The sequence below is a fragment of the Anopheles nili genome, chromosome 3 (assembly GCF_943737925.1).
Source record: "Anopheles nili chromosome 3, idAnoNiliSN_F5_01, whole genome shotgun sequence".
Classification (NCBI taxonomy): Eukaryota; Metazoa; Arthropoda; class Insecta; order Diptera; family Culicidae; genus Anopheles; species Anopheles nili.
The window spans coordinates 75,774,669-75,799,097 of NC_071292.1; the positions used below are offsets into that span (position 1 = coordinate 75,774,669).

The 24,429-nt window shown below is 36.7% G+C and overlaps 2 protein-coding genes across 2 annotated transcripts; one reads left to right on the top strand and one right to left on the bottom strand.

Annotated features, from left to right (window-relative positions):
* The first annotated feature begins 144 nt into the window (after window positions 1-144).
* LOC128723076 (vesicle-associated membrane protein 2) lies at window positions 145-19,828 on the top strand. Its single transcript, XM_053816783.1, has 6 exons — window positions 145-294; window positions 2,146-2,417; window positions 10,731-10,869; window positions 10,963-11,121; window positions 11,784-11,835; window positions 16,540-19,828. Coding segments are annotated over exons 2-6 (534 nt in total). The 5' UTR covers window positions 145-294; window positions 2,146-2,415; the 3' UTR covers window positions 16,722-19,828.
* LOC128723078 (nuclear protein 1) lies at window positions 5,301-6,328 on the bottom strand. The gene has a single exon (XM_053816784.1). The coding sequence runs from the start codon at window positions 6,121-6,123 to the stop codon at window positions 5,935-5,937; it is 189 nt and encodes a 62-aa protein (XP_053672759.1). The 5' UTR covers window positions 6,124-6,328; the 3' UTR covers window positions 5,301-5,934.
* Window positions 19,829-24,429: the final 4,601 nt, after the last annotated feature.

The following is a 24,429-nucleotide window of genomic DNA, read 5'->3' on the forward strand; positions in this document are numbered from 1 at the left end:
GAATCCTGTGTCAGTTGTCTTTCTTTACTCTTTTCCCCTAGCTCTCTTTCTCACTATTCGGCCAACTGGCTCGTCCTCGATCGCAGTAGCTAACATTTTCTTGGGCTCGGTTTTTGGCGACGGCTTCGAGCTCTCTGCAAACGCCATTTGGACGTCGCCAGGTCGAGTGGTATTTCGTTTTCCCGCAGTGTGTCTCGCACAGTCAGTACAGCCCTTCTGCCAGCTCCTATCCAAAGGTTTTGTGCGTGTGTGTGTTTCGTGTAGCCGAGTTGTCTAGCTTGTATGTGTGATTGTGTAAGTGTACAACCATTTTCACGCTTAATTTCTGGTGCGATAGTTGCTTGTGAAGTCAGTCAATTTTATGCAATTGCTTATTTTGCTATATTGTCACCGTACGTAAGCGCACAATGCTCAATGCATGCTCTAGCTAGTTGACATGATTAACAGAGGCACAGTGAAAATGAAACAAAAAGGTTAATTTTAGGTGGCATTTCTTAGAATAATTTAGTGCAACTATGTGAGGTGCTGAAAATCTCAAATGTAAATGGATGTGTCAAATCTGTAGTGAAAATCTTAACAAAAAAATACAGCCGTGTCGTCGTCTTAACCAAGAAGTCGTGATGAAATAAATTAGTTCAGCAGTAGCTGAAAAAAACTAAACAATTTTTTTAAAAGAATTTCAATTCATGGGTGAAGTTAATAGAACAGTAGCACCAACAGTCGGGATGAAATCCCAACAGCCAACCGAGTGGACTTGTATGTGCCGTTGGGAAATTAATGACTATCTTTTAGTCAACTTGTTCACGTGGCTAGTGTATCTCAAGTATTTTTTATTGCACCTGTGAAAAAAGAAACGCGAAACACCTATTTCATACGGATCCTGCTTGCACTTGTGCTGACAAAGCATCGAAGAAGAGTGCGCCGGTGCGAGCCATGAACAATTGTACAAATGTGACAAAAAATAGGATAGAAAAGCTCATTGCAAAGTTGGATAGAGATAGAAGCCGAAGAGTTTTCTACCTCAAATGCACGTACTGCTGTCTCATTCCGGTGTATCATATTCTCCTCAGACTAATTCTCTCATTTTTACTAAGTACACTTGTTTTCAAATGCACTGATACAACATACTTTGTCCTGAGGTGCACAGTTCCTTGCTTTTATTTCTTACTGTCTGGTAAAATTAAAAGAAGGTAACATTCAATCATGTTTTCCGTAAGGCATATATCCCCGGTAAGGGTTTTCTCCTTGCCACAATCATTGTCGGAAAAATTACATGTTCAGATTTCACAACTATGACTTGTTACATAGACTTTTTTTGTAAATAATGCTTAGTAGCAAACCAAAGCACATAGCGTATTTTTGTTATCGATTTACTGTTCTCGTGTGTCGTTTGCGTAACTTGTTTCTTCGTTCTCACTCAACAATCGTTACGCCATATCTCACCATTTTTCGTCTACTCAATAAGCGTGAGTTTCTCACTATGCTAAGCCAACAACCAAGTAGCTCTATCAAGATGTAGTTTATTCTTCGGCACTGGAACTATACTGAGAATCAAAATCTCAAATTAGGTAGCATTTTTCCATTTAACATTTCGTATTTATTCGTAGATACATCTGGAATCCCAATTATGTTTTTGTGTTCGATGGATGAATCATGAATCATCTGGTCTCTTGGAAACACCCTGTCCTAGTTGATGGGATTGCTGGTTCACGCAGTCTGTCTCACTCTTCTTTACTCTTTCTCTTTCTCTCTTGCTCTCACACTCTCTCTGCCTGCCCGCTTCTCACTTATGAGCAGACTGAGCTTCTAACTGTGTCACCACAGCAACCAGGCAGCTCCATCGAAATCTACTTGATATTTCAACGAGGAAACGATACTGAGAATGGAAAAATTTGAATGATGTTTCTCTTTAACGTTTTGTATTCTGAATGTTTTTTTCATAAACACACCTTCTGGACTCCCAATTATATATATTTCGCATTTGATGAATGAATCTTGTCCGTTGCAAAAAGTGGTTCATCTTTTATTTTTTGTGTGCCATACCGACGAAACGAAAGCCGACTAATGGTAAACGAAAATGGATTCTAACAAAGCTTAATATATAATTTTGTTATTTACTTTCTGTTTTCTGGTGTGCAAAGCAAGTACGTTGGCGTATGTTGGAGTGATTGTTTGCTGTGAACAGTGGCGTTTCAGAAAAAAAGAAACGTATAAAACAAAAGGAAAACATCTCCGGTTCGACACTAGACGGCAAATAAGTTTGAACAGCATAAAGAAAGCGGTCACTGAGATATCTTTCAAAACCCTACAAATACGATCTTTTGCTGCCTCGGACCTGCCTCTCAAAGTTTGGGTTTCAACTACGCCTGCTAGCGTTGAAAGAGCGATCCGCTTGAAATACTAAAGCGAACGGAAATGTAAGTATGTTGCACACAAAACATTGGTAAAAGAGTAATTGATTAATAAAAAAAGATCAATTGGGGATAATTCACTAAAGCATCCCTTAAATCGTATAAAGGTAATTGTTTGGTATAAAGGTATAACGGCAATCGTTTGCGTACTGCTAAACTGAGCATATAATTTTCAGCATACATTTTCAAATCCTATTTAAAAGAGAGAGTGAGAGAGAGGGATAAATAGAAAGAGAGAGAGAGAGAGAGAGAGAGAGAAAAACTACAATCGAGAAACTAAGTCAAAGGTACCTTCACTTCTTTTTCATATCTTCGATTATGTACCAATTTTTACTTGTACTAAATGCGCTTAAATTTAGTTACACCAAATTTACTTGTATTCAATGCATTGGAGTTTGATTGAATTTTGTACTTTGGATACAAATATGCCTATGCACAATGCCTTAAAAAGAAAAGTTCATTGAAATGCCAATATGGTAAATTTGCTCTGTGCGCTCTGATCGCTCTGTACCTCTATGTGTGCCTCTGCCTCGCAAAGCATGCAAAATTGTAAGGTCTCTTCCATAGGATTCGCTCCTAGTTTCCAGTGTTCAATGCCCAACAAACACTGTCGTAGGTGTACACGCAGGCACACACACACGCACGAACAAAAGCACGTACGTATTCATGTGAAAATAAACGTAACCTATGATGAGATCCTTTCAGGATTAATAACTGAAAAAAAAGAAAGAGAATGAATCAAATTCAGGATTAATGGGATATATCCCAGCTCACGGAATGAATAGGAGTTATATTTGTTTCTTGACCAATTCACCTGGAATCGATACCGGGAACTTCTTGTAATGATGCGTTTGTCAGGATCAAAAATGAAGCTTGCATGTGCTACAATATTCTGTGTATGGAAACGTATTCTACATGAACACATATTAAATAAAAAAACCAAAAGAAATAATACAGACATCGAACGAAAGACGATAAAAAGCTGTCATCCTTCCAGGATTACACATACACGTCGTCAATATGGTTTGCAAGGCGATGTGATATAAATATATGTTAGCAGTTGCTCTTTTTAGCTATAAAGGGTAAAATGCGATGGGTAGTAGTGCCCACGATGGAGCATACGGCGTTGCACCATTTTTACGTCTTTTGGGGAAAGCCAATGGAATAAAAGGATCACGGAAACCTGAAGAGAGGATTTAAAAACAGCGAGAGAGATAACATAACTAATTGTGAGAAAATGAAAACGAACAACAGCATGAGAGAACGAAAAGAAACACTTCCATCTCAAACAAAAAGTGTACCCCAGAATGCTTGCAAAAGTGCCGCTAAAGGCTGACCAGAAGAACAGCAATCCTTAATGGAACGAAAAGACCAAAAGAGCTCACCATAGTGTCTCTCAGTTGACGATAAACATATTTTTTCGAAAATGGTAGTTACATATAGATGAGTAGTACATTATAGTTGAGCTACAGTTCACAAATCGTTTAAAATTAGCGAATCGCTACCAGTTCAGTTTCCAAAAGTATCTTCGATTGCGTTGAGCGCATGGAAAATCACGCAGGTAGAACGAGACATGGCGTTTTCTATCAGAAGGCTTTTTAAAAGAATTCCATTGTGGGTTTGTTAGTGCATTAGCGCGAATGGAGGATTGATACATCGGGAACCTGATAGAGAAGAAGCTAAGCAAATATATCATGAACAGAAAAGTGCTGGCTGCAAAACAAGCAGACTATTACTTTTTGAGCTGTTCTACATTGCGCTAGCAGATTTTGGAAGCAAGTAATTTAGAATGTTCTGGTAATGATTAAGCAAACTTGTAGCTTGGCCATTCGCGGTACGACGAATGAATCTTCTAGATTGAAAAAAATCTATCTATCAACATCTTTCATCAGGGAGAAATCAAAGATAAGTCCAATCACGGTATACCTAACAGGCGCTTTCTGAGTATGCGATCCGGTGCCTTAAACCACACTTTGACGAAAGCTCTATTACGAAGCTTTTGCGTCCGGAATGCAATCTTCATACAACGGCGTGTTAGCGACGGATGGAAGAAGGGGGCAGGATGAATAAAAAAAAACAAAATAGAAAAAAGAAAACAAAACAATGGCTTGTTTATGAGCCAAACCATGTTTTTCTGTGTGCTGCTGAGCTGGGGGGTATGGGTAGCCGGTTTACGATGGTCACCCCTTCGAATATGAATAGGTAACCCTTCTAATAGTGGACCGGCATGATAACACCACCTTATCGCTCTGTTCGTCCCGTTCTTCTTGCCGACATGTTACGCCGATGCACAATTACTGCCCCCAAAATAAGCGGAGAGTTTGTTCTTACGATACGTAGAACACCTCCGTTTGGTGATAACTTTCATCTCACCTTCCACGCGCAAGAAGAAGTGATTAAGTTTATTTTCGATTCGCTTTTAGCTTAGCTGCCGTTTGCAACGCGTTATCTCGCGGCTTGGTCCCCTGTTGGTACGAAAAGGCAAACCAAACGAGAAGCAAAAAGAAAACAAGAAGTACCCCTGTCAGCCACTTACTATTGGCTTCTTTCCGCCGTTTCCTTACTGCCATGGCCGGGTACGGTGCTTTGTTTACAGACCGATCGGCTTGCTAACTCAAGCGATGACGAGGAACCGTGAGGAAGAGAAGCCATACAAGGTGAACGTGGACGCGATATAACAACAGCTAAGACGTAGTAGCCGCTAGAGGTAAGGTTAGCAAACAACTTTTGGACAACGTTTAAGACGGTTGTCGAAGAACTATAGGGGAGATGTTAAATAAACCCTTTAGAAGTAAGCTATGCGTCCGTCGACAGACAGTGCGCGATGATGTATTTGCCAATAGATGCCTGCGAAACAGGAAAACGACTTTAAGGACAAAAACAACCTCATACAACGTATTAAGGAATATCATTTTATTGATTACTAGTACTTAACTTGCAAGGCTAATTAATTAATCACACAAGGTACAGTTTCATCATATTCTTAAAACAAGGAGTGAGCCGACCCTCATTAGCTGTCACGAAACATCGATGCCTTCCGCCCCGTGCAGTGTTGAAAAGAGTAAAGAAGTAGCGCGAACAAGTCAAGGTCTAGGTGGTGGATGGAAAAGGTAAAGGGGGATTACAAACCGCAAGCAGCTGTTTTTGAAGAGATACTTTAATTCCACGGTCAAAACTGCGCGGCCTAGAATATGCACAAACGCACTTTTCTCTTTGTTACTGACTCCCTGGCGCAACTGATGTTCCTTCTATCATCAAAATAGCTAAAGATGCTTATTTAACGCAACAAATACAAACAACAACAGACCCAGAATGGGAGGTTAAGTGACGGTAAAAGAGTAGGAGAAGGAACAACGACGGATCGCAATTGCGTATTTGATTCCACGACACCTCTTCTGTGCAGATGATGAAACGGAAAGCAGTTGCGCAGACGCATGCGTACTTTCAGCAAACGAAGTATAAGAGAAAGGACCAGGGGTTGCCCTAGAATTCTCTTCTCATTCCCCGAAGACACCATCTGCCTCTACTTCGGAGCCGTCTTCTTGTTTTGCTCGGTGTTTTTCAGTTTGGTCACAATCTTGCGAGAATGCCCACTTGGATCATTATGGTTGGTGTGGTCGCTCGCCTCTTTCTTGCTCCGTTGCTTGCCGCTATGCCCAGAGTGCATGTGCTTCTCCATCTCAAAGTCGTACTTGTCGTAATCGTCCGACATTTTGAAGCTTCTGGTTTACGCTGCTCTACCACGACTGGAGTGCACGCTCTCTTGAACGACAGGCTTTGTACAGAGCTCTTATTTTCCGCGTATCGATAGATGGGCAGTTTAAAACTTCCTTCGTTGTTCGTACAAAGAAAACTTGGCTTTCGTTTTTTTCTGGGCTGAATGCCGCACAGCGCTCACACGTCCGTCCTGTTCCGGTTCTGTCCGAATACTTGCAGTGTAATGTGGAACGTAGCTTGCTTTTAGTGTCCGTTCTGTCGCATTACGGGTAAAAAACATATACACTCTCGGCGCTGCGGTACATGCCCTGTTGCCGCGACCGCTCTTCATTAAAACAAAGCAATACAACCACGAGCGAGCGAGCCCACATGATAGCTTTACAGCCGCCTTTCTCTTTCTATGCGTGCATGCGCGAACACGCTCTCTCTTCCTCGTAGTTTCGCCTTTGCATTATACGTAGTTAAAGGGTGGTTTTGTGTGGTAATCGTATCTTCGTACCTCGTATTATTGTATCAATTTTAAAGGACAAAAAAATATATGTCTTCAATTCTTAGTTAGTACTATTATAAATACAACAACTCATCATATGTAGATTTTTTATATTCGAATTTGATTGAGAATATTACTTGACTTAAATATGAAACATAGTAAGAAACGGTGATTTTTCTCCAACATATTATATCCTGATTATATTAATGATTTTTTTTGCTTTGCGTGGTATATTTAATCAATTGTATGTGTAAAATGAACTAAATATAAACGAACCCTGCCCAAGGGTGTCATGCAACGAGCTAAAGCATAATCTCATGCTCTTTTTTCGCTCTTAGCTATGCCTCTTAGATTGGGCACTCTAGAGTGAGTGCATACGCACTCCATTGCATCGATTGTGCTTGTGATGGGCAAAACATGTCTTTTTATTCTATTCCGGAATTGGAGTACTGCATTCGTTGAATTAAATATATACTAAGTCCGATCTACTAAGTTTATGTTGTCTACAAAAAAACCAAAACAAAAACGAAGTTAGTTGTTGTAGATATTTCTTGAAAGTGTTAGCAACATTATGGAAAATATCGATTTTCCGCATTACCTTCCGCCTAATTCAACACGCTGGTATGCAGGGCATTTGGTCTAGCGCCTGTGACAACAGAATGACATACGGAGTTATTTATAGTTGATATTAAATTACATTCACAGTATTCCGATCATGGTTCTTAGAAAATACAATTGTCCAATTGATTAAATTGTCTTTTCCTACGTTGGTGTTTAGGGAGCCTAAATGTCAAATCGAATTAAATACAAATTTCAATTCATCATGCAAAATATACGGCATTCTTAAACAATTGTTGTGTTAAATTAAATTAATTTGTGCAGTAAATATAAAATGAATTTGATATTATTTCCAACGTAAATTTGCATCTGAAATGTTGGAATACTAGTTACTGATTATTTATATATTATGATTTCATTCAAGTTGACTAGAATAGAAATCTTTTGCTGAATGCTTTTAGCGTGGAATAGAGGTTTTTTAAAACCTATGTGAATTTCATAGCACCACGTTAAGCTAATCGAAGGTTCAAAACAGCAAATGTAAAAATATTGTAGAGCCAGGGTGTGATCAGTTTATTCTTAAAGCCTTGATTAACATCAACGATCGCCTCGAGTATTACATATTTTCCGTTTCGGGGGAGTTAGGAGCTTTAGCGTGCGGCAAAAACACACGATGATATCGGGTTCAAATCTCAACTGCATGCAGGACTAACTATTTAGCAATGTGATAGGCGTTCACCGTTTGCTGGTTATTGAGCCATTTAAGAAAAAGATGAGGAGTTTGGAATCCGATTGACTTTTGTTGGGCAATTTACTTTTACTCGATGTCAGTTTCGCCACCGAGCATATACTATGTATATATATATATATATATATATATATATATATATATATATATATATATATATATATATATATATATATATATATATATATATATATATATATATATATATATATATATATATATATATATTTATATATATAAATAAATATATATATATATATATATATATATATATATATATATATATATATATATATATATATATATATATATATATATATATATACATATATATATATATATATATATATATATATATATATATATATATATATATATATATATATATATATATATTATATATATATATATATATATATATATATATATATATATATATATATATATATATATATATATACATATATATATATATATATATATATATATATATATATATATATATATATATATATATATATATATATATATATATTTATATATATATATTTATATATATATATATATATGTATATATATATATATATATATATATATATATATATATATATATATATATATATATATATATATATATATATATATATATATATATATATATATATATATATATATATATATATATATATATATATATATATATATATATATATATATATATATATATATATATATATATATATATATATATATATTTATATTTATATATATATATATATATATATATATATATATATATATATATATATATATATATATATATATATATATATATAAACAAATATGAGCATATACTTTCGCCATCATTGCAGTATTAATCGATTAAGTCTTCAGCAATACTTATATTATCACTTCATTATTTTTATGCAAATACATTGATTTGTTAAAACAAACCTTTATGTGTTTACCATCGCGGAACACATTAACACATGACGTTTGCTACAAAACTAAACCAACCAACAACTCTTAAAACATCAAACACAAAACATAATCGACACAGATGAGCGCAGAACTGCCAACGGAGTAAGTTATAGTCCTTGAAAAAGCAAAGGTTGTTCGTGGAACAAAACTAATTCCATTCTGCTTTGTTATTTGCTTCTAGCAAGAATAGCCATTGCAATTTTCCTTACTAGTTTTCTTTAATTACTATACTGTGTATTATTTCTAACGCTTGAACATGTATATTTTGCTACGTTTTGCTACATTACATTACACGCAGGAAAAAATGTTTTACAATATATGAATGTGCATGAATTTGGTTAGAAATTTTTAGTATCGATTACTCAAACCGTTACTAACCCGTTGACAGGTAAAGATATGATATATGAAAAAACATGTTCCGGCTATCTTTAAATAATTTTACCACGAGTGTTTCATATGTTTAATTACATTTGATTACGACCAAGGAAAATTTATCACAATGACGTAAACGGGCATCATTTTTTGTTCTTTTCGATATTGTCTTTGCCGAAGGGAAACCGTGTGATTTCCATCGTAAGAAGCGGCTTGCAAAAAATAGGCCATTTGTATGCCTGTAGATTACGCCCTTAGCAATCCCTTTTGCCGTTGTTCCTTGTCGTCTGGTTTCCCACGTACACTTCACATGGCTACCGTTTTGAATTCGATCGAACATTAGTTCGTTTTCTCTCTCGGAATTCGTTTTGCACTTTATAGCGCATGCGCACTCAGAATGATTGTATTGATTTTTTCGAAATAATGTTTGGCTCAACCACCTCCATCCAAACCACACATATCGGATGTCTGTGGTAGGTTTATAGTGGCTCTGTCTGTGGAAATTGGTCCTTAGGAGCGCCAATAAGTAAAACAGTAGACATACCCGAATCGTTTGTTTAGTATGTGGATCTTGAAAAGAAGGGGAAGAACGTATTTTAATAGACAAACACAAGCGAGATAAACTGAAGCTCTTAACATATCTTGAAGGGATGGAAGAACGGTATAAAATTCTTTTTTGTTTACTACTTCATATATTGATATAACTGGTACCGATTTGGGTTATTGTGATTCAAAATTAGACTACAATGTATGTTATAAATACACAAAGAATTATAATGTTTTAAAGATAGCTAGCAATGTTCTTTTTTCGTTCCTCTACACGAGGAATGTGACATGGCAGTATTGTCGCCCGGGATTGAATAATATATTTCATGTTAATACTATGTTCTTCTGCGCTTTAAGCGAAAAGAAAGAAATCATCATGCTGGTCGCAAGGGCCACGTTGCAAGGTTCTGTAAATCAGTTCTGAATCTATCACTAGAGAAGTAACACACCTGATATTGTTCGCATCTTTACAAGCACACGATGAAGGTAATGTACTCATTATTGTTTTCTCGGTTCGTCTGTTAATATATGATGCTCGTTTTGTGTTTCTGTTACAAAACCAAAGTGTCACCAAACAAAGAAGTACAATAGCACACTTACATGAACACTAATTGATCAGAGCAAATTTCAATATGCAACGGTGTCAATGAAATACGTATTCGGTTTGCTATTGTTTTAGCTTATGCGTTGCAACTGATCTTCTCAAGAACTTACTTATGCTGGGTTAAATGCAACAGTAAAGGAAGTACGGTTGTATAACAGATTTATTCATTTTTTCCTTTTCTAGTTGCTATTGCAATTCATACTTCCCAACGAAGAAGTGTCTACGTCAAGGGATCATTCTAATAGATTTGCTCTGTTGTTTTTTTTCCTTGTATTCCAACTCCTTCTCGGTCAACTCAAAAAGGTCGGCCCCAGATGGTCTTGCACCAGGAGCGGGAGCGGGTGGAGAGCCGGGAGCAGATGGAATCGTTGGGGGACCAAGGACGCCCCAACAGATCGCAGCTCAGAAGCGGCTGCAGCAAACGCAGGCACAGGTCGATGAGGTAGGCAGATCTGCTCCGGTATCAGATTGCCCATTTCCGTATCATACACTTAGTATCCATGCGCCCGAAAACCGGGTTTCTTGTTTCCTGTAGGTTGTAGATATCATGAAGACGAACGTCGAGAAGGTGTTGGAGCGTGATCAGAAACTTTCGGAACTGGATGATCGAGCCGACGCTCTGCAGCAGGGTGCCTCGCAGTTCGAACAGCAGGCTGGTAAATTGAAGAGGAAATTCTGGCTACAGAATCTAAAAGTAAGTATACATTGGCGATCGCGATCGTACCTGGCGATGCTAGATCGTTTTTCATTTGAAATAATCATTCCATTAATGTGGGAAAGGGGTTTACTTATTTTACTTCTTACTCGCTCACTCAACTAGCAAACAAGCTATCTAACGAACTCTGAATTAGATATAATCTGAAACACATAACCGAGGCAGCCCGGGATGAGGCTCACAGCGGCTGTAGGGAGGAAATGCCTTTCAGTCCATAAACAATTATACAAATCTCAATACACGGCCAGGCCCGTCCCTAAATAAATAATAATAATAATATGAAACACACGGATAGTCCTTTGACGATGTTTTGTAATTTTCAAATTAAATTACACGTCCTATTACGCTGTTAACGTATGTTAACTTACTTTTTATGGAAGAATATTATTGTAAAGACTATAAAGCTGTTCTATAATCTACAAACATTGAGTCACTTTTGTTGATAACATGTATAGTTTTTGGATACACACATCCTCTAGAATGGCTAATAGATAATTCCCTTTAGATGGATAACAATCGGAACTTTGAAGTTATTTAAATTTTTATTCTTTTACCTTTTTTACCATATGTTGCAGTCGCACTTTAATTTAAACATGCTTTACCGTTGCGTTGAGACTAAATTGTACTTTTTCAACTTTTAGATGATGATAATAATGGGCGTCATTGGGCTTGTCATACTTGCAATTATTGTAGGTAAGTAAACATAGATATTATATTGTTTTATATTATGTAAAAGTGTTATTGTTTTATATTATGTAAAAGTGATTTTATTTCACCTTTATTGATTCTCGATTATCATTAATTCTCTAAAAACCAACATTAGAAATCGAAAAAAAGGTTTTAATTAAAAATTGTAATGGTCATATATGTATGAATTATATGTTAACATGAAACAAATTATATGTTAACTTGTTTAAAATGAAATCGAGAATGAAACGAAATATGTCAGAGAGAATAAAAAAATTACATTATCACAAGTTGGCTTATGAGTTATGTACCAAATGAGAGATGCTAAATTTTCCAACAAATAGTTGAAACATGTTTTCAGTTAAAAGTTTGAATCTAACGAGATCCGATCACACGTTGGAATAAAGGGTTGTGATGGGCTATTTTTCTAGTAAATGAATTCCTGTCAAGGTTATCTTAAATATCTGTTCCATCTGTCTTGATTGGTAATAAAAATATGGAACCCTTTTCGGGTGGACCTTCTCTCTTTCTTTCGCTCCAGACACTTCATAGCTTTAATGACATGTTATTTGAATCCACTCGCAAAACGTTCAAGCCAATTAAAGTTTTCGTTTTTGGTAGGAAATTGTCTTTTTATCGTGTTTATCGTCGTTTTTATCATGTTAATGAACAATTTATTTAATTTATTTGTCCGCCTCAGAGGGCTACATAAAATTCATTAAAAGACAAACTTAATGCTGGCTATAGAGTAACACACGGGAATAGAGTAGGATATAAAGGAGAGGAGGGAGGCTAATGGCTGTACCTGACTCCAAACAGGATGTGCAGGATGAGAGAATCAATTGATTGAACAGCAATCTCTCTCACTTCAATCAACCGTCTCCACCGATCTAGGATTCCAATCGAGCCTACAATAGATACGCTGTGGGCTTCGCTTCAATCTCCGATAGTATTGCGTTCGAATCTTGACTGAGCCTCTCCCGTACGCAGGACTGACTATCCAGCTACGTGAAATTCCAAGTCGTAAAAAGCCTAAGCCTAGCTTAGCAAGGTAGCCCTTGACCGTACACCGGTTGTCGAGCCATTTAAGAAGCAGAAAAAGGCCTCGCTTCAATCCAAAGGATTCTGTGGATCTCTGTTCGCAGACGTGCGCGACATGCCAACGACACCATATTCTTATGCGTTCTCTCTCTCTTTTCTTTGTCTCTTTTTTCTTTCTCTTTTCATCTAACTGTTCGCGAATTTGCAGCAAGAAATTAAATTAAAATTCCAAAAAACGGCCAATCCAGAAGTGCAGGCAAAACCCAATCTAACTCCAGTAATTCGCAAAAATTAAAAAAAAAAAATAGAATTCAATTCAACCCAACCATCATCATCATGTTCACTAGGATCATCGTGTGTCGTACGTTACCAATGTGCAGCATTTCTAATAGGTTGTAACAAAATATAAACAACATCATAAATCTGCCGCGTTTTGTCGGGTGCGCGAGAATCACTGTTCTCGACACCCAGTGTACAACCTCGCGTGCTGCGACTTTCTGCTTTAAAAATCTGGCTTACACCGACGAACGTTCGTGACTATAATATGGCAGCTTTGTTTGCTCATCACGCCGCTATCGAATGCGGGTCGCTGATTCGGAAGACCGAGTGAAATAGCATCACAAACCTACAAAAATGAAACAAGAAACCCAAATAGAAACCTAAATCTGTGTTCGCCGTGCGTATTCGTATCTAACATAGTACTATGCACTAAACCATATCCACTACCTGGGTATCCATATCCTTACGTATTATTCCCAAATGCACGTTGTGTGCGTTGTTTGTTAAAGCCCCACGAGACTAGTTGACCTAGCGACGGAGTGAGCAGAAGTCCCGAAGAATCCAGCAACATAATACAGATGCAGAAACCACATCATTTTCGCCAACCGAGGGCATAACGACTTACCTTTTTTGGTAATGCGCATTCGTTTCGGTCGGACTCTATGCAAGGTATACCGGTTCCAGGCTTCCTTCAGCTTCTAAATCCTTCATGTAAAAAGTGAAAAAAAAAAACAAACTAACGAACAGTTCAAAAAACAAGCATAATCGAATCGTTCGTCACTCGAAATATGGACCTATAACCTTACCATTCGACATTCGCCAACGCGAACAATGGCCGCCACCGGGTGAGAAAACAAATTGACTAAATTTTAATAGCTAAACAACCCCACTTGACTAAACCAAGCTACCGTTGATGCTGCTCGGGTGCTGTTGCTTCGACACACTGTGGATGCGTATTGTGCCCTACCCTGTGATTTCATCGTTTCCTCGTAGTCGATGCCTTACTGCTTTCGTTGTACGCGACATTTCGCGATCAGCAACATGTAGATCCATGTTATTCGTATGTCGTATGTTTGCCACAGTGCTAGCAAACACCTCCATGCTTTCAAACCTGGCAATGCTTCAAGATACCCTCTTGCCCTAAACTATTCGCTGTCGATCCTTGTAGCGGTTGCTGACCGTGATTTGAATTTGTGTATAAAAGTGAATAGTTATATAATTAGCAATTAGAAACATTTTGATTTATTTTGTTTGGTTTCTTTTTTAGATTTTAGACTAGTTGTCATTAAGTGGATTATTAGTCAAATTCGTACAATCTAGCGCTATTTGTTTTTGTTTGCCCAATATTTTTTAAATAAGCATTTGTGTGAAATAGACAAACAATCACTATTTACAAATAATTCCAGAATGATAACCGTTTCGGGTAAATATTTGTCTTACACTCTAGCAGGTACTAGTAGTTTTCGTTAGGATCGCCAGTAATCATTTCTAACTGACTGTTGTGTACGCATTGCACATATCGATAGCATGATTTATTTGTAAAGTATATCACTTGCACTATTTCCAGAATATACACATTTATAAAGGTATCACAATCACTTGCAATAGATGTGGAATTCGCGCTATGTGCATTATTGAGAAAAGCGAAAAGTCTTCACCTAACTCAATTGAGTTTGTTTGAGACGGATCATGCATTTCTATACGAATAGGTGCACTAAGTATTAGTCTAAGTGTGACCTAAACGTCAAATTAAAGTTATGTTTAGCAAGTTCTCCCTAATCAGTGTACTGCAAATAAACAAAAAATCGATTCGAATGAAAAAAGGATAACTCTTTTTTAAGCAATCGGCTCCTATACACAATTGTGCTAAAAGCTAAACAATTTTTCAAATCCACATTTGGCCACATTGTTGTTAATTATATGAATTGAAAGTTATAACATTTTATATAATTTTTTAATTACCTAGCTTTCTAATTAATTAATTATAGTTTCAATAAATCCTCCTCGATCAATTTATTTTACTACTGGACATTCCACTTAATTTTTTGTGTAACTACTTACAGTTTTCTACTTTTTCACATTTTACTTTCTGCCTCATGTCAACAATAGCCTAAAAACATAAAAGAAGAAAAATATACACAGGATAGGATCACAGTCCACGCAACACACACCCCACGCAGTGCTATCATACAAAAGAAAAAATTAAAAACAAAGTAGAAGAAATGCAACACGAAAACAAACCTGCATTGAAATCTAACCAACATGAGAAGTAAAAAAGAAGGAAAATACTGCTGAATGACAACATGATGAGAACATCGAGAAGAAGTAAAACATCTACTTACATCTCCACAATTTCTGTCAACAGTCATCCACAAAAGAACACATAAATTCTTCAAGCATAGTTCATACCGCCTGTCTCTTGGCTGTTAATTATCTCGATTTGTTTATGTTAAGCAGCCGTTACCTCTATCTCTCTCTTTCTCTCCCTGTCTCTCTCTCGTTTGTCTCTCTCTCTAACTCTTCCTAATTCTCTCCTAATTCGTCGCAGTCGGTATTTTACTATCTATCGCTATATCAACTAGTTGGATGTTGGATATAATGTCATTTTGTATTTATGGTTGTGTACTAAGTAGTTACCTACTATCCCCTCGTCTAAAATCTGTGCTCGTGGTTGCGCAAGTCGTACACTTTGCTGCCCTGTTCGTGTTTATGCATTTTTGGTGCGTTGCCGGGTGTTTACGAGATATCTAAAACCAGCACTATGTCTATGTAAATGGCTAGTCGTATGAGGAGATGGTGTCGGGATCCATTTCGATTTAGCTTAATCAGGCGTCTCGTTAACAGTGCAACTTCTTGTACAGGAAGCACGAAGCGATAAAGATCGTGGGTTCGCGCGACAAAATCTATGCCTGCAAAAGACCGCAAATTCATGTGACTCCGATGCTCATGAGTTCAACAACGTGTAACCTTGCGGATACTGCGGGCGTCACTGTCCCGTCGTTTCGTGCTGCTGCCGTTGGATCAGAATTGTATATTTAACTGCATCAAACTAATCACATCTATCATTTAATGCTTGTGCGACCCGTGCGTAGCTAATGGGCCACTGTAAGTTCTTTGTGTACGTGTGTAAATGTGTGTTTTTTTGTTTCGGTTGAACATACGTGTACAAAAGCTAGCGAGTTTGTATAATATCTATATAAAGAAATCTTCTAAACTATCCCGCGCAATATATTTTGTATTTCGCTGAATGTTAAAGTTCCACTTTCCTCACGTACTATTATGGTTGTACATATGTCCGGAATAGGACTTAACAGAGCAGCCGAAACCTAAAGGGCCATACGACAAACGCCGTTGCTGATAACGTCATTTTGCTCGTTTCTACTCTCGCAGCGAAATTCATGCCTGCAGACCAACCGCAGCAACCCATGATGATGATGGGAGGGCAACCGATGCAGCAGATACCGATGCAGCAAATGCCGGCGGCACAACCGGCTCAACCCGCCGCTCCGGCGGCCTTGGTTCAGGACGTATCGTCGCTGCTGACCGGTGGTTCGCAATTAGTCAAGAACTAAGTCATCAACAGGAGTACTAGAGAGTGAGAGTGAAGGGGCGAAGAGGACGGATATCGTCAATTCCACTATCTGACTACCGCCGGTGGTGATGCTAGCGACGAATCCTCGTGTTCCTTCCTCTCTGGCCATAAACATCCGTAAGTCGTCGTCGTCAATAGTATGAATCGCAAAGGAAGGCATGGGTATTAACCGACGAGTAGATCGAGTTAGACGAAAGATAGGTGCAATCAAATGGTAGCTCTAATTTGCGCAATTTGGGAATGGAATGGTAATGGAATGTGTACTCAGTGAATGTTTACCAACAATTTCCGTTGATCGATTTTGGAAAGATGAAGGAACCGGAAGTGATAGTATGAACGCACACTCATTCTAATTTTTGGAATCAGAATTTCCATTTGAAAACGAAAAGAAAGAAATAGAACATCTACACTTCCGTTCGAGGGAATTTTTGCATGTCGAGAAGAGCAAGGGAAGCATGTCGTTTAATGGTAAAACAGAAAGAAGAGAAAATTCACAAAATGTTAAAATTCAAAATTTTAGTAGAACTGCAACCATAGCGCAGAGATGGAAAAAGTGAGAAGAGATAGAGGTAGAGATAGACGCAGAGGGTTAAAGCATTTACCTGTTCCATGATTCATCATATTATTATTGTTGCGCCGTTCGATTTGATAGGAAAATGTACTATGGGGTATTGAACGACTAGCTCGTCGTTCTGCCTTAGCCAGGGCCATCTTGTTTTCTGAAGCCCTCGTGCGCCCTTAATCAAGCGTTTAACCTTTGCACTGAGGGTTGTGTCTAGTTCCATCTCTACCAACAAGCAACGAACAATGCAGGAGAGACCGTTAATGTCAGTTAAACAAAACAACAAAAATTACATTGCAACAATAAACAGAATTATTCCAACGGAAGTCAACCAACTAGCTACTCATGAGGGGACGCACCACGAATTGACAGCTCTGCGGTAACCCCTTTATGTGAATCTCGGCTTCCACGGCATCCGTGTTGTTATATGGAGAATATGGAGAAATATGGAGCTTCGTGAGTGAAAGAACATGAGTTAGTTCGTGATATTGCGTTATTCGTTGTATCGATTTTCGTTAGCAAATCCATCGAAATGGTAAGAGTCAAATGAGTTGTAGCTTGGTCGTAACGCTGTTTTTGCCATTAGAAAAAAGGGGAGAGGTGGAGGGAGAGCGAATTGTGCTGTGGCTCCCGAAGCATGAAAGAAGCAGCAGCAACAGCAAGACCGACAGGAAACGAAAAAACAACCGATCAAATATCATAAATTCCAGAAAAAATATTGGAAATTGAGAGCATTATTTCTAATACATACTTCAGAAAAAACAAGCCAGAAGAAAAAAAGAAAGAAAACAAAACGATATTTTGAAGACATAAGAATGAAACCAATAAATTGTTAGTTAAAATAAATTGCAAATATGATAAATACAAAACTATCCAAGCAACACAACAACAAGAAGAGAACAACATAACATACAAAAAAGACGGCATACAAATATCAATCAACTCAACGATGTGAAAATAGTAAATTAGCTTGCATGTTTAATTATATTCCTTTCGGGTTAGCGCTAAAAAACCGAGAGAGAAAATGAATACAAAAGAGTGGCAGACAAAAGGGGAAAAGAATGAAAGGCCCTCCTATACTGTCAGCGATTAGTAGTTATTTTGAATGGTTCCATCAAATGGAAACATTGTAAAGGTCGTAACAAATTGAGGAGATAGTTCATCCTTAGCTACCACTCACTTGCAGGAGCACCAGCATAAGTCATACGATACATACGCCAAATGCGCACGTTCACTTACAGATATACACACATACATCGTACGTATATCCACTCGTAGCCACACATACACATCATCGGCATAATTTGGCCATTTGAAAAAGAAAGAGAATACATTTCCGAGAACATCAAACTTAAATTGGACTACAGAATAGAGAAAATATCGTAAAACACTCGAAAGCATGGTGAATGTAACGAAAACCAGGTACATAATGATTACAATTGATACGCAACTGGTAATATAACGCATCTGTTGGTTTAGTCATGAAGAACAGAGGGAGAGAACAGAAACGGATTATGAAAGAACTGGAACAACAGAGGCAAAACAAAAGAGAGAGCTGAAATGTTCTTTCACATACACCCTTAAGAATATCATTTCTATTTCACATTCCAAAACATTCCCAAATCGTATGAAAACAAAGCGATGCCTAATATGCTCACACCAATCTTATCCCCTTTTTCCACCCAATACTTAGGAAATATTGTTTATTTTTACCTTTTGTCACTCGAATAAACAGCTATAAAAACAAAGACGGACGAAGTGCAGAAAAACAAACGAGACCATGGCAAGACTAGAGGAGCGAAAAGTAAATTAAACACGGATGTCAACAAAGCAAAACGTAAAAAAAAGAATCTTAACAGCAGCTAGACAAAACGAAACAAAAGACAACTAAGTTAGAGAAAAAACTCACACACATATATATACATTGATCAAGCGAGCGGGGGTGTGAAAAAAATCATAAAAATCCAGAAAAATGGTAAAACTAATAAAACAAATGGGAAAATATATAAATAAACTATATATATACATATATATTAGCTTTGAAAATTGTAAAAAACATACGACAGAAAGTACTAAGAAACATCACTGCAACAACAAACACATGTACGTGCTTCATTGTTATCTATACTTACGCGGTACGACGACTAACGTGTCCGAGCCGAGAGAAAGAAGGAGTTACGATTGTTCAGTCCGCAAGCTTGCCAGAGAGCAAGTCAGTTATATTACCAGGATAACGCCAAACGCAGCCGGTCAACCAGATGGAGCTTGGACGAAGCCAGTAGTGCGCAAGCTTTTAAAAAAGGCTTGTGGTTAAAGTTGAAATGATCGAGGCAGGCATTGCTGATAGAAAAGGGACACCTGAAGGGAGTGAGGGACAAATGCAAAGTAAACACAACGCGTGTTTCCGACGCGGTGAGAATAGCGCGAATAAGATACAGAACGAAGAGGATTAACGATGAGAGTATAGATAATAATGAACAGAGAATATATAATTAAAGATTAATAAAGACAATTAACTAGTGTATGTAAAACGTTGCACGTCCGTGTAGTTCGCTATGGTGGAATATCACAAGCAGAACTGCGTCATGTTCAACTTTAAAGAAAAAAAATTTACAGCAACATTAACGTTACTAATGCAATCATCATAAAGAATAGTTCAAACAATCAAACGTTTCGTAACTTATCATTATACTCTCAGTTATTAACTATTGGTCTGTCTCGTTTCGTCGAGAAAGTTTCACGTCCTGCATAACGTGCGGGTTAATATAGTATGCTGTTGTTTTTATGTAGAAGTTTCATGAAATGACAAATGTTTTTAATATTCGAATCTGTTTCTGTAGATTACATATGTTTCCTAAGTTGTTTGAATATAAAAATAAATAATGTTATGAGTTTTTTTGATCAGTTTTTTATAGTTAGAAAGTTTAGTTTTTGTATTTAGTTCACTTGATACACTTTAATTAACTTTACACACTTCCTTCCATTCAATATGTATTCTTGTTATTATATTATTTTCGGATTTTTCTATTGTTCCCATTATTTGACACAATTTTTCGAGCTCAAATATGCACAAAGAATATGCTCATTAACTGCGAATATATAAGAGCGCGCACAATGAACAAAGTAAAATAAAGGAGAAAATTGGCCGAGAAAATAACAGGAGAACACACCAGCTAAAAGGTAACAAGTATAAAAAGATAAAAGCTAAAAACGAGTAAAGCGCTTGAAACTAAACATATGCTTCAAAATTAAAATTGTGTATTTTAATTTTCCATCCATGAGCGAATTTTGAACTTATAGAAATTATCACCCTCTTTGTGTTATACGGTTACATTTTTGTAGCACACTATGCATCAGTCAGTCAATGGAGAAAAATGTGACATCTTAACTAGCACTCTAGATATTAAAAAAAAATGTTTTATCCGTATTGTGCGAGGGTAGTTTGCATTCCCATTATTTTTTATTTCTGGTTTTACATATTGTATATACGTTTTCAAAGGTCATGTTCTGTTCTTTGTGAAAATATGTTTTCACAAAATTGTATATACAATTTGATGACTCGTGTGGCATGGCTTGCTGGTAGTACATGCAATCTTAGCGCGTACTGAAAAGCAGTCGAAATTAAATTTCAAATTTCTAAGAGATGTAGCTAAGGATCAAAAGGATTCCAAAATGTGGCTATCTTGTTTGTCATCAACTCCAATGAAATTTGGGATAGCGATTGGTATTATGATTTGACATCTTTATTTCCACACGGCGATCGGCTACCCATTGACTCTCTTGTTATGACTAACACATCTTACACAACATGCTAGGGATTAGCTTGCGTCCGAAGTTGCAGCGTAAGATTTTCCAATGTGTATATATTTGTATCGTATATGGTGTATATAATATAATTATAACTAATGTTCTTCGTCTTGTCGGCTGATCTTCATTCGTGCTGATTTACAATTTGCGACATTCCTGGTTTACGCGCTTAAACTCAATGTCAGATTATTTCACAGTTTCAAATTTTGTGTATAAAAATAATATACTACTTATACTTCGATCGCAAGTGCACTCTTCTGGCTTTTAGGTGTTTTAGATTTATTGTAGTTTATAAACGGTCCTCTATGCAAGGAATAGGACACTTAACCAGCGTTCTTGTGATTACCATTGATTTTTAATGATTTGATTTCATGATATTAATGGATCATTATTTTCTCTTCATTTCCAGCTTATATTATCGTTTTTTTGGTTATTAGGTTTCTGTGTACATTTTATTTCATATCGTTTAATTTAAGCCTACTTTATATCCTCATCTTGGATAGAAGCTTGTTATTGATTTCGTTCGACAAGAATTTTCTGTTCACGTTTATTCGCTTTCGTGCTTGCGATGTGAGGTTCAGTTAAAATAGCTCCAACGAGGGCAACTTACATTCAACAAGCGCCGGCATTGTCAAAACGAATCGTTCTATGTATTCCACTATATACCCAGTCCCAATGGTGTGGAATAACTCAAATACATCTCCCCACATGCTTACTTATTATTATAAGTGTTCCGCTGAAATATCATTTCTCTGCGGAAATGACACTCGTCCGGTATTCGGCAATGGGTAATATTTCACTTGTAATATTTACATAACAAAAGCTTCACACATATTAAGGTAAAGCATACGCGATTAGTAAAGAAAAATAATAATAAAGAAAAATGCAACTAATAAATACAACAAAATAAACAATTGCTATTTAACTGAAAAGAAATAAAAAAAATCTTGATTGCTTTATACATGATTCAACTAGATCGATAAAACTGCCATTGGCAAAACAATCTGTCAAGATCAAAGACTCTAGAAAAAATCATCAAAAAAAAACCATCATAAATTTAAAAAAATTTCCAGAAGAGAAAAGAGCAAAAGTACAAAAATAAACTGAACTAAAACAAAGAATAACGATAAAAATAAATATTTAGCTAACTAATAAGTGTAATAAAGAGATTCAACTAAGTAGCCTCTGTACTAACGTTTGGTTATAGATAAGCCTCCCGGTTGCCGTTTCTTGCTCACGTTCCACTGTCGTGGGAAAGACGAGACTATTTCGACACTATGGTCGTATATTTTCGATCGTAACTGGTCTTTGGAAGAAGACTGATCTATTCTACGTCCTGTGCGCAGTCGGGTTGTTTATGTATGATTCGGCTCCAGGGTTTAGGGTATTAATTTTTTTCTAGTTTGTGTTTTCAATTGGCTTCTACATTTTTCTGCTATGCCAAAAAAACTGTTTAACTGTTAAAACCCTCTATTGTAGCAAACTTACTAAAATCGTTTTTCGATTCGCATGCAACATTTAACCAGAATCTTGACGCTTTTAAGTATGTACATCAAAACATTCACAGAAACATGAACCGCTTACAACGCATACGAATAAAAGTGAAATTTTTCTTGTTTTTCCGACTTTAGTCAGTCTTGCCATTGGTGTCTCGCTTGAAATTGTTTCAGGATATTTTATGGTTTTATCATGAGGTATCCCCATGTTTCTGTACCTTGTTTTCTGTAGCTAATGCTAGGATAGTCGTTAAAAATGTTAAGGAGAAAGATAGATGAAGCAAACATGTAGTGGTTTAAAATCTGTTAGCAGCATTGTTTCACGTAGAGTAGAGCGAATAGTCCCTTACCAAAATTTATCTTCAAGACAGTGACTATTATTGTTGTTTGAGACCAAAATATTCTACCAAAACGTACACGTTGTTGGTTTCCAACGAACGGCGCTTTAACGTTAAAATATACTTCAATGCTCGTAGATTGAGTATTAGCCATATTTTTTACGGATATTTTTACTCCAAAACTTTGCTAACGAATGAACTTCTAGTTCATTGGAACTTTCGATATCAAGGTGAAGATGATGTAAAACAAATGTTTTCGTTACGAGGTTTACGTTTCGATCAACTATAGTGCCAAGCAGTTATCGCGTAAATTGGATACAAATACGATCCTATTGTGTATAATATTGTTCTGGTATATTGTTGGCTATAAGGCGCGTACTGAGAGCTGGGTCGATAAGTCTTTTAGTTGGATTAACTCCCGTTTGACGCTAAAATTCTCATTGACCACGTGCACTGGCTGCCAACACATCAAGAGGATACTATATGCAATGAATGAAAGTGATAAATTTGTTAATTGATATAGGTGTTACTGTTTTTTATGGGTTCATCACTTATGACCGATATTAGTAGTTTCCTTTTCAGTTTATGTCTTCTCGTGTTTCGTCACAGCTCGTGTTTTGGTTATTTCAATAATATTAACTTCCCTTCTGCTTTGTGAGTCAATAGTTTGCTTTCATTGATTTATTTTAGTTTGTAAACATAACATTAAATTTTGAACTCATTCTTACAACTCTATTGACAAAAGCATTCAAAGTTATATGTAAAAAAAGGTTTATGCAAAACGGACATTCATTTAGTACACGAATCCTTCTCACTGGCCAGTAGAGTCGAACAGCATTTGGCGTACGATCAAGCTTTGCTTAATATTAAAGATAACGTTTTCATATGTATGATTTAGAATAGTAGTTACATTTAAACCGTAAACTCAATTCATTCTATTGATTTTACATAATTCAACGAATAAATAAATTCATACACCTTGCGGAAGAAATTACTTTGCGGAAAAAAGGTATAACTAAATGTCGCAAAATGATTTTCGTCTCAGCTGGATTTAATAGGAATTTCAGGAAAGCTTCCGATCATAAATACTTTTTTCACTTCTTCAAGGTACCCGCGGACCAAGGGACGAAATATGTGACGTATGAATCGCGTCTAATAGATATGCATCTTCTTCAGCCTGTTGGATTACGTGCATCAGTAGCTTCTTACACACAATTAACCAATTCATCATTGGGCTACGGCATTGTCTGCAATATCTTATATACTAGTGACCGTTAACTTTACATTCCATGTGTTCATCTGTAGTACTAAACTGCTCCGATTGCGGTACAGATTCTCTGACTGTGCATTTTACATCGTATTATCTTTCGCATTCGACGGAATGCACAAAGCGCATAGCAGCGACGATGTATACGTTTTTGCATAGGTGGGTTACCGATGAGTTGAAGACGCCAGCCACAGTATGTACAAAGGGAGAAAAACAAA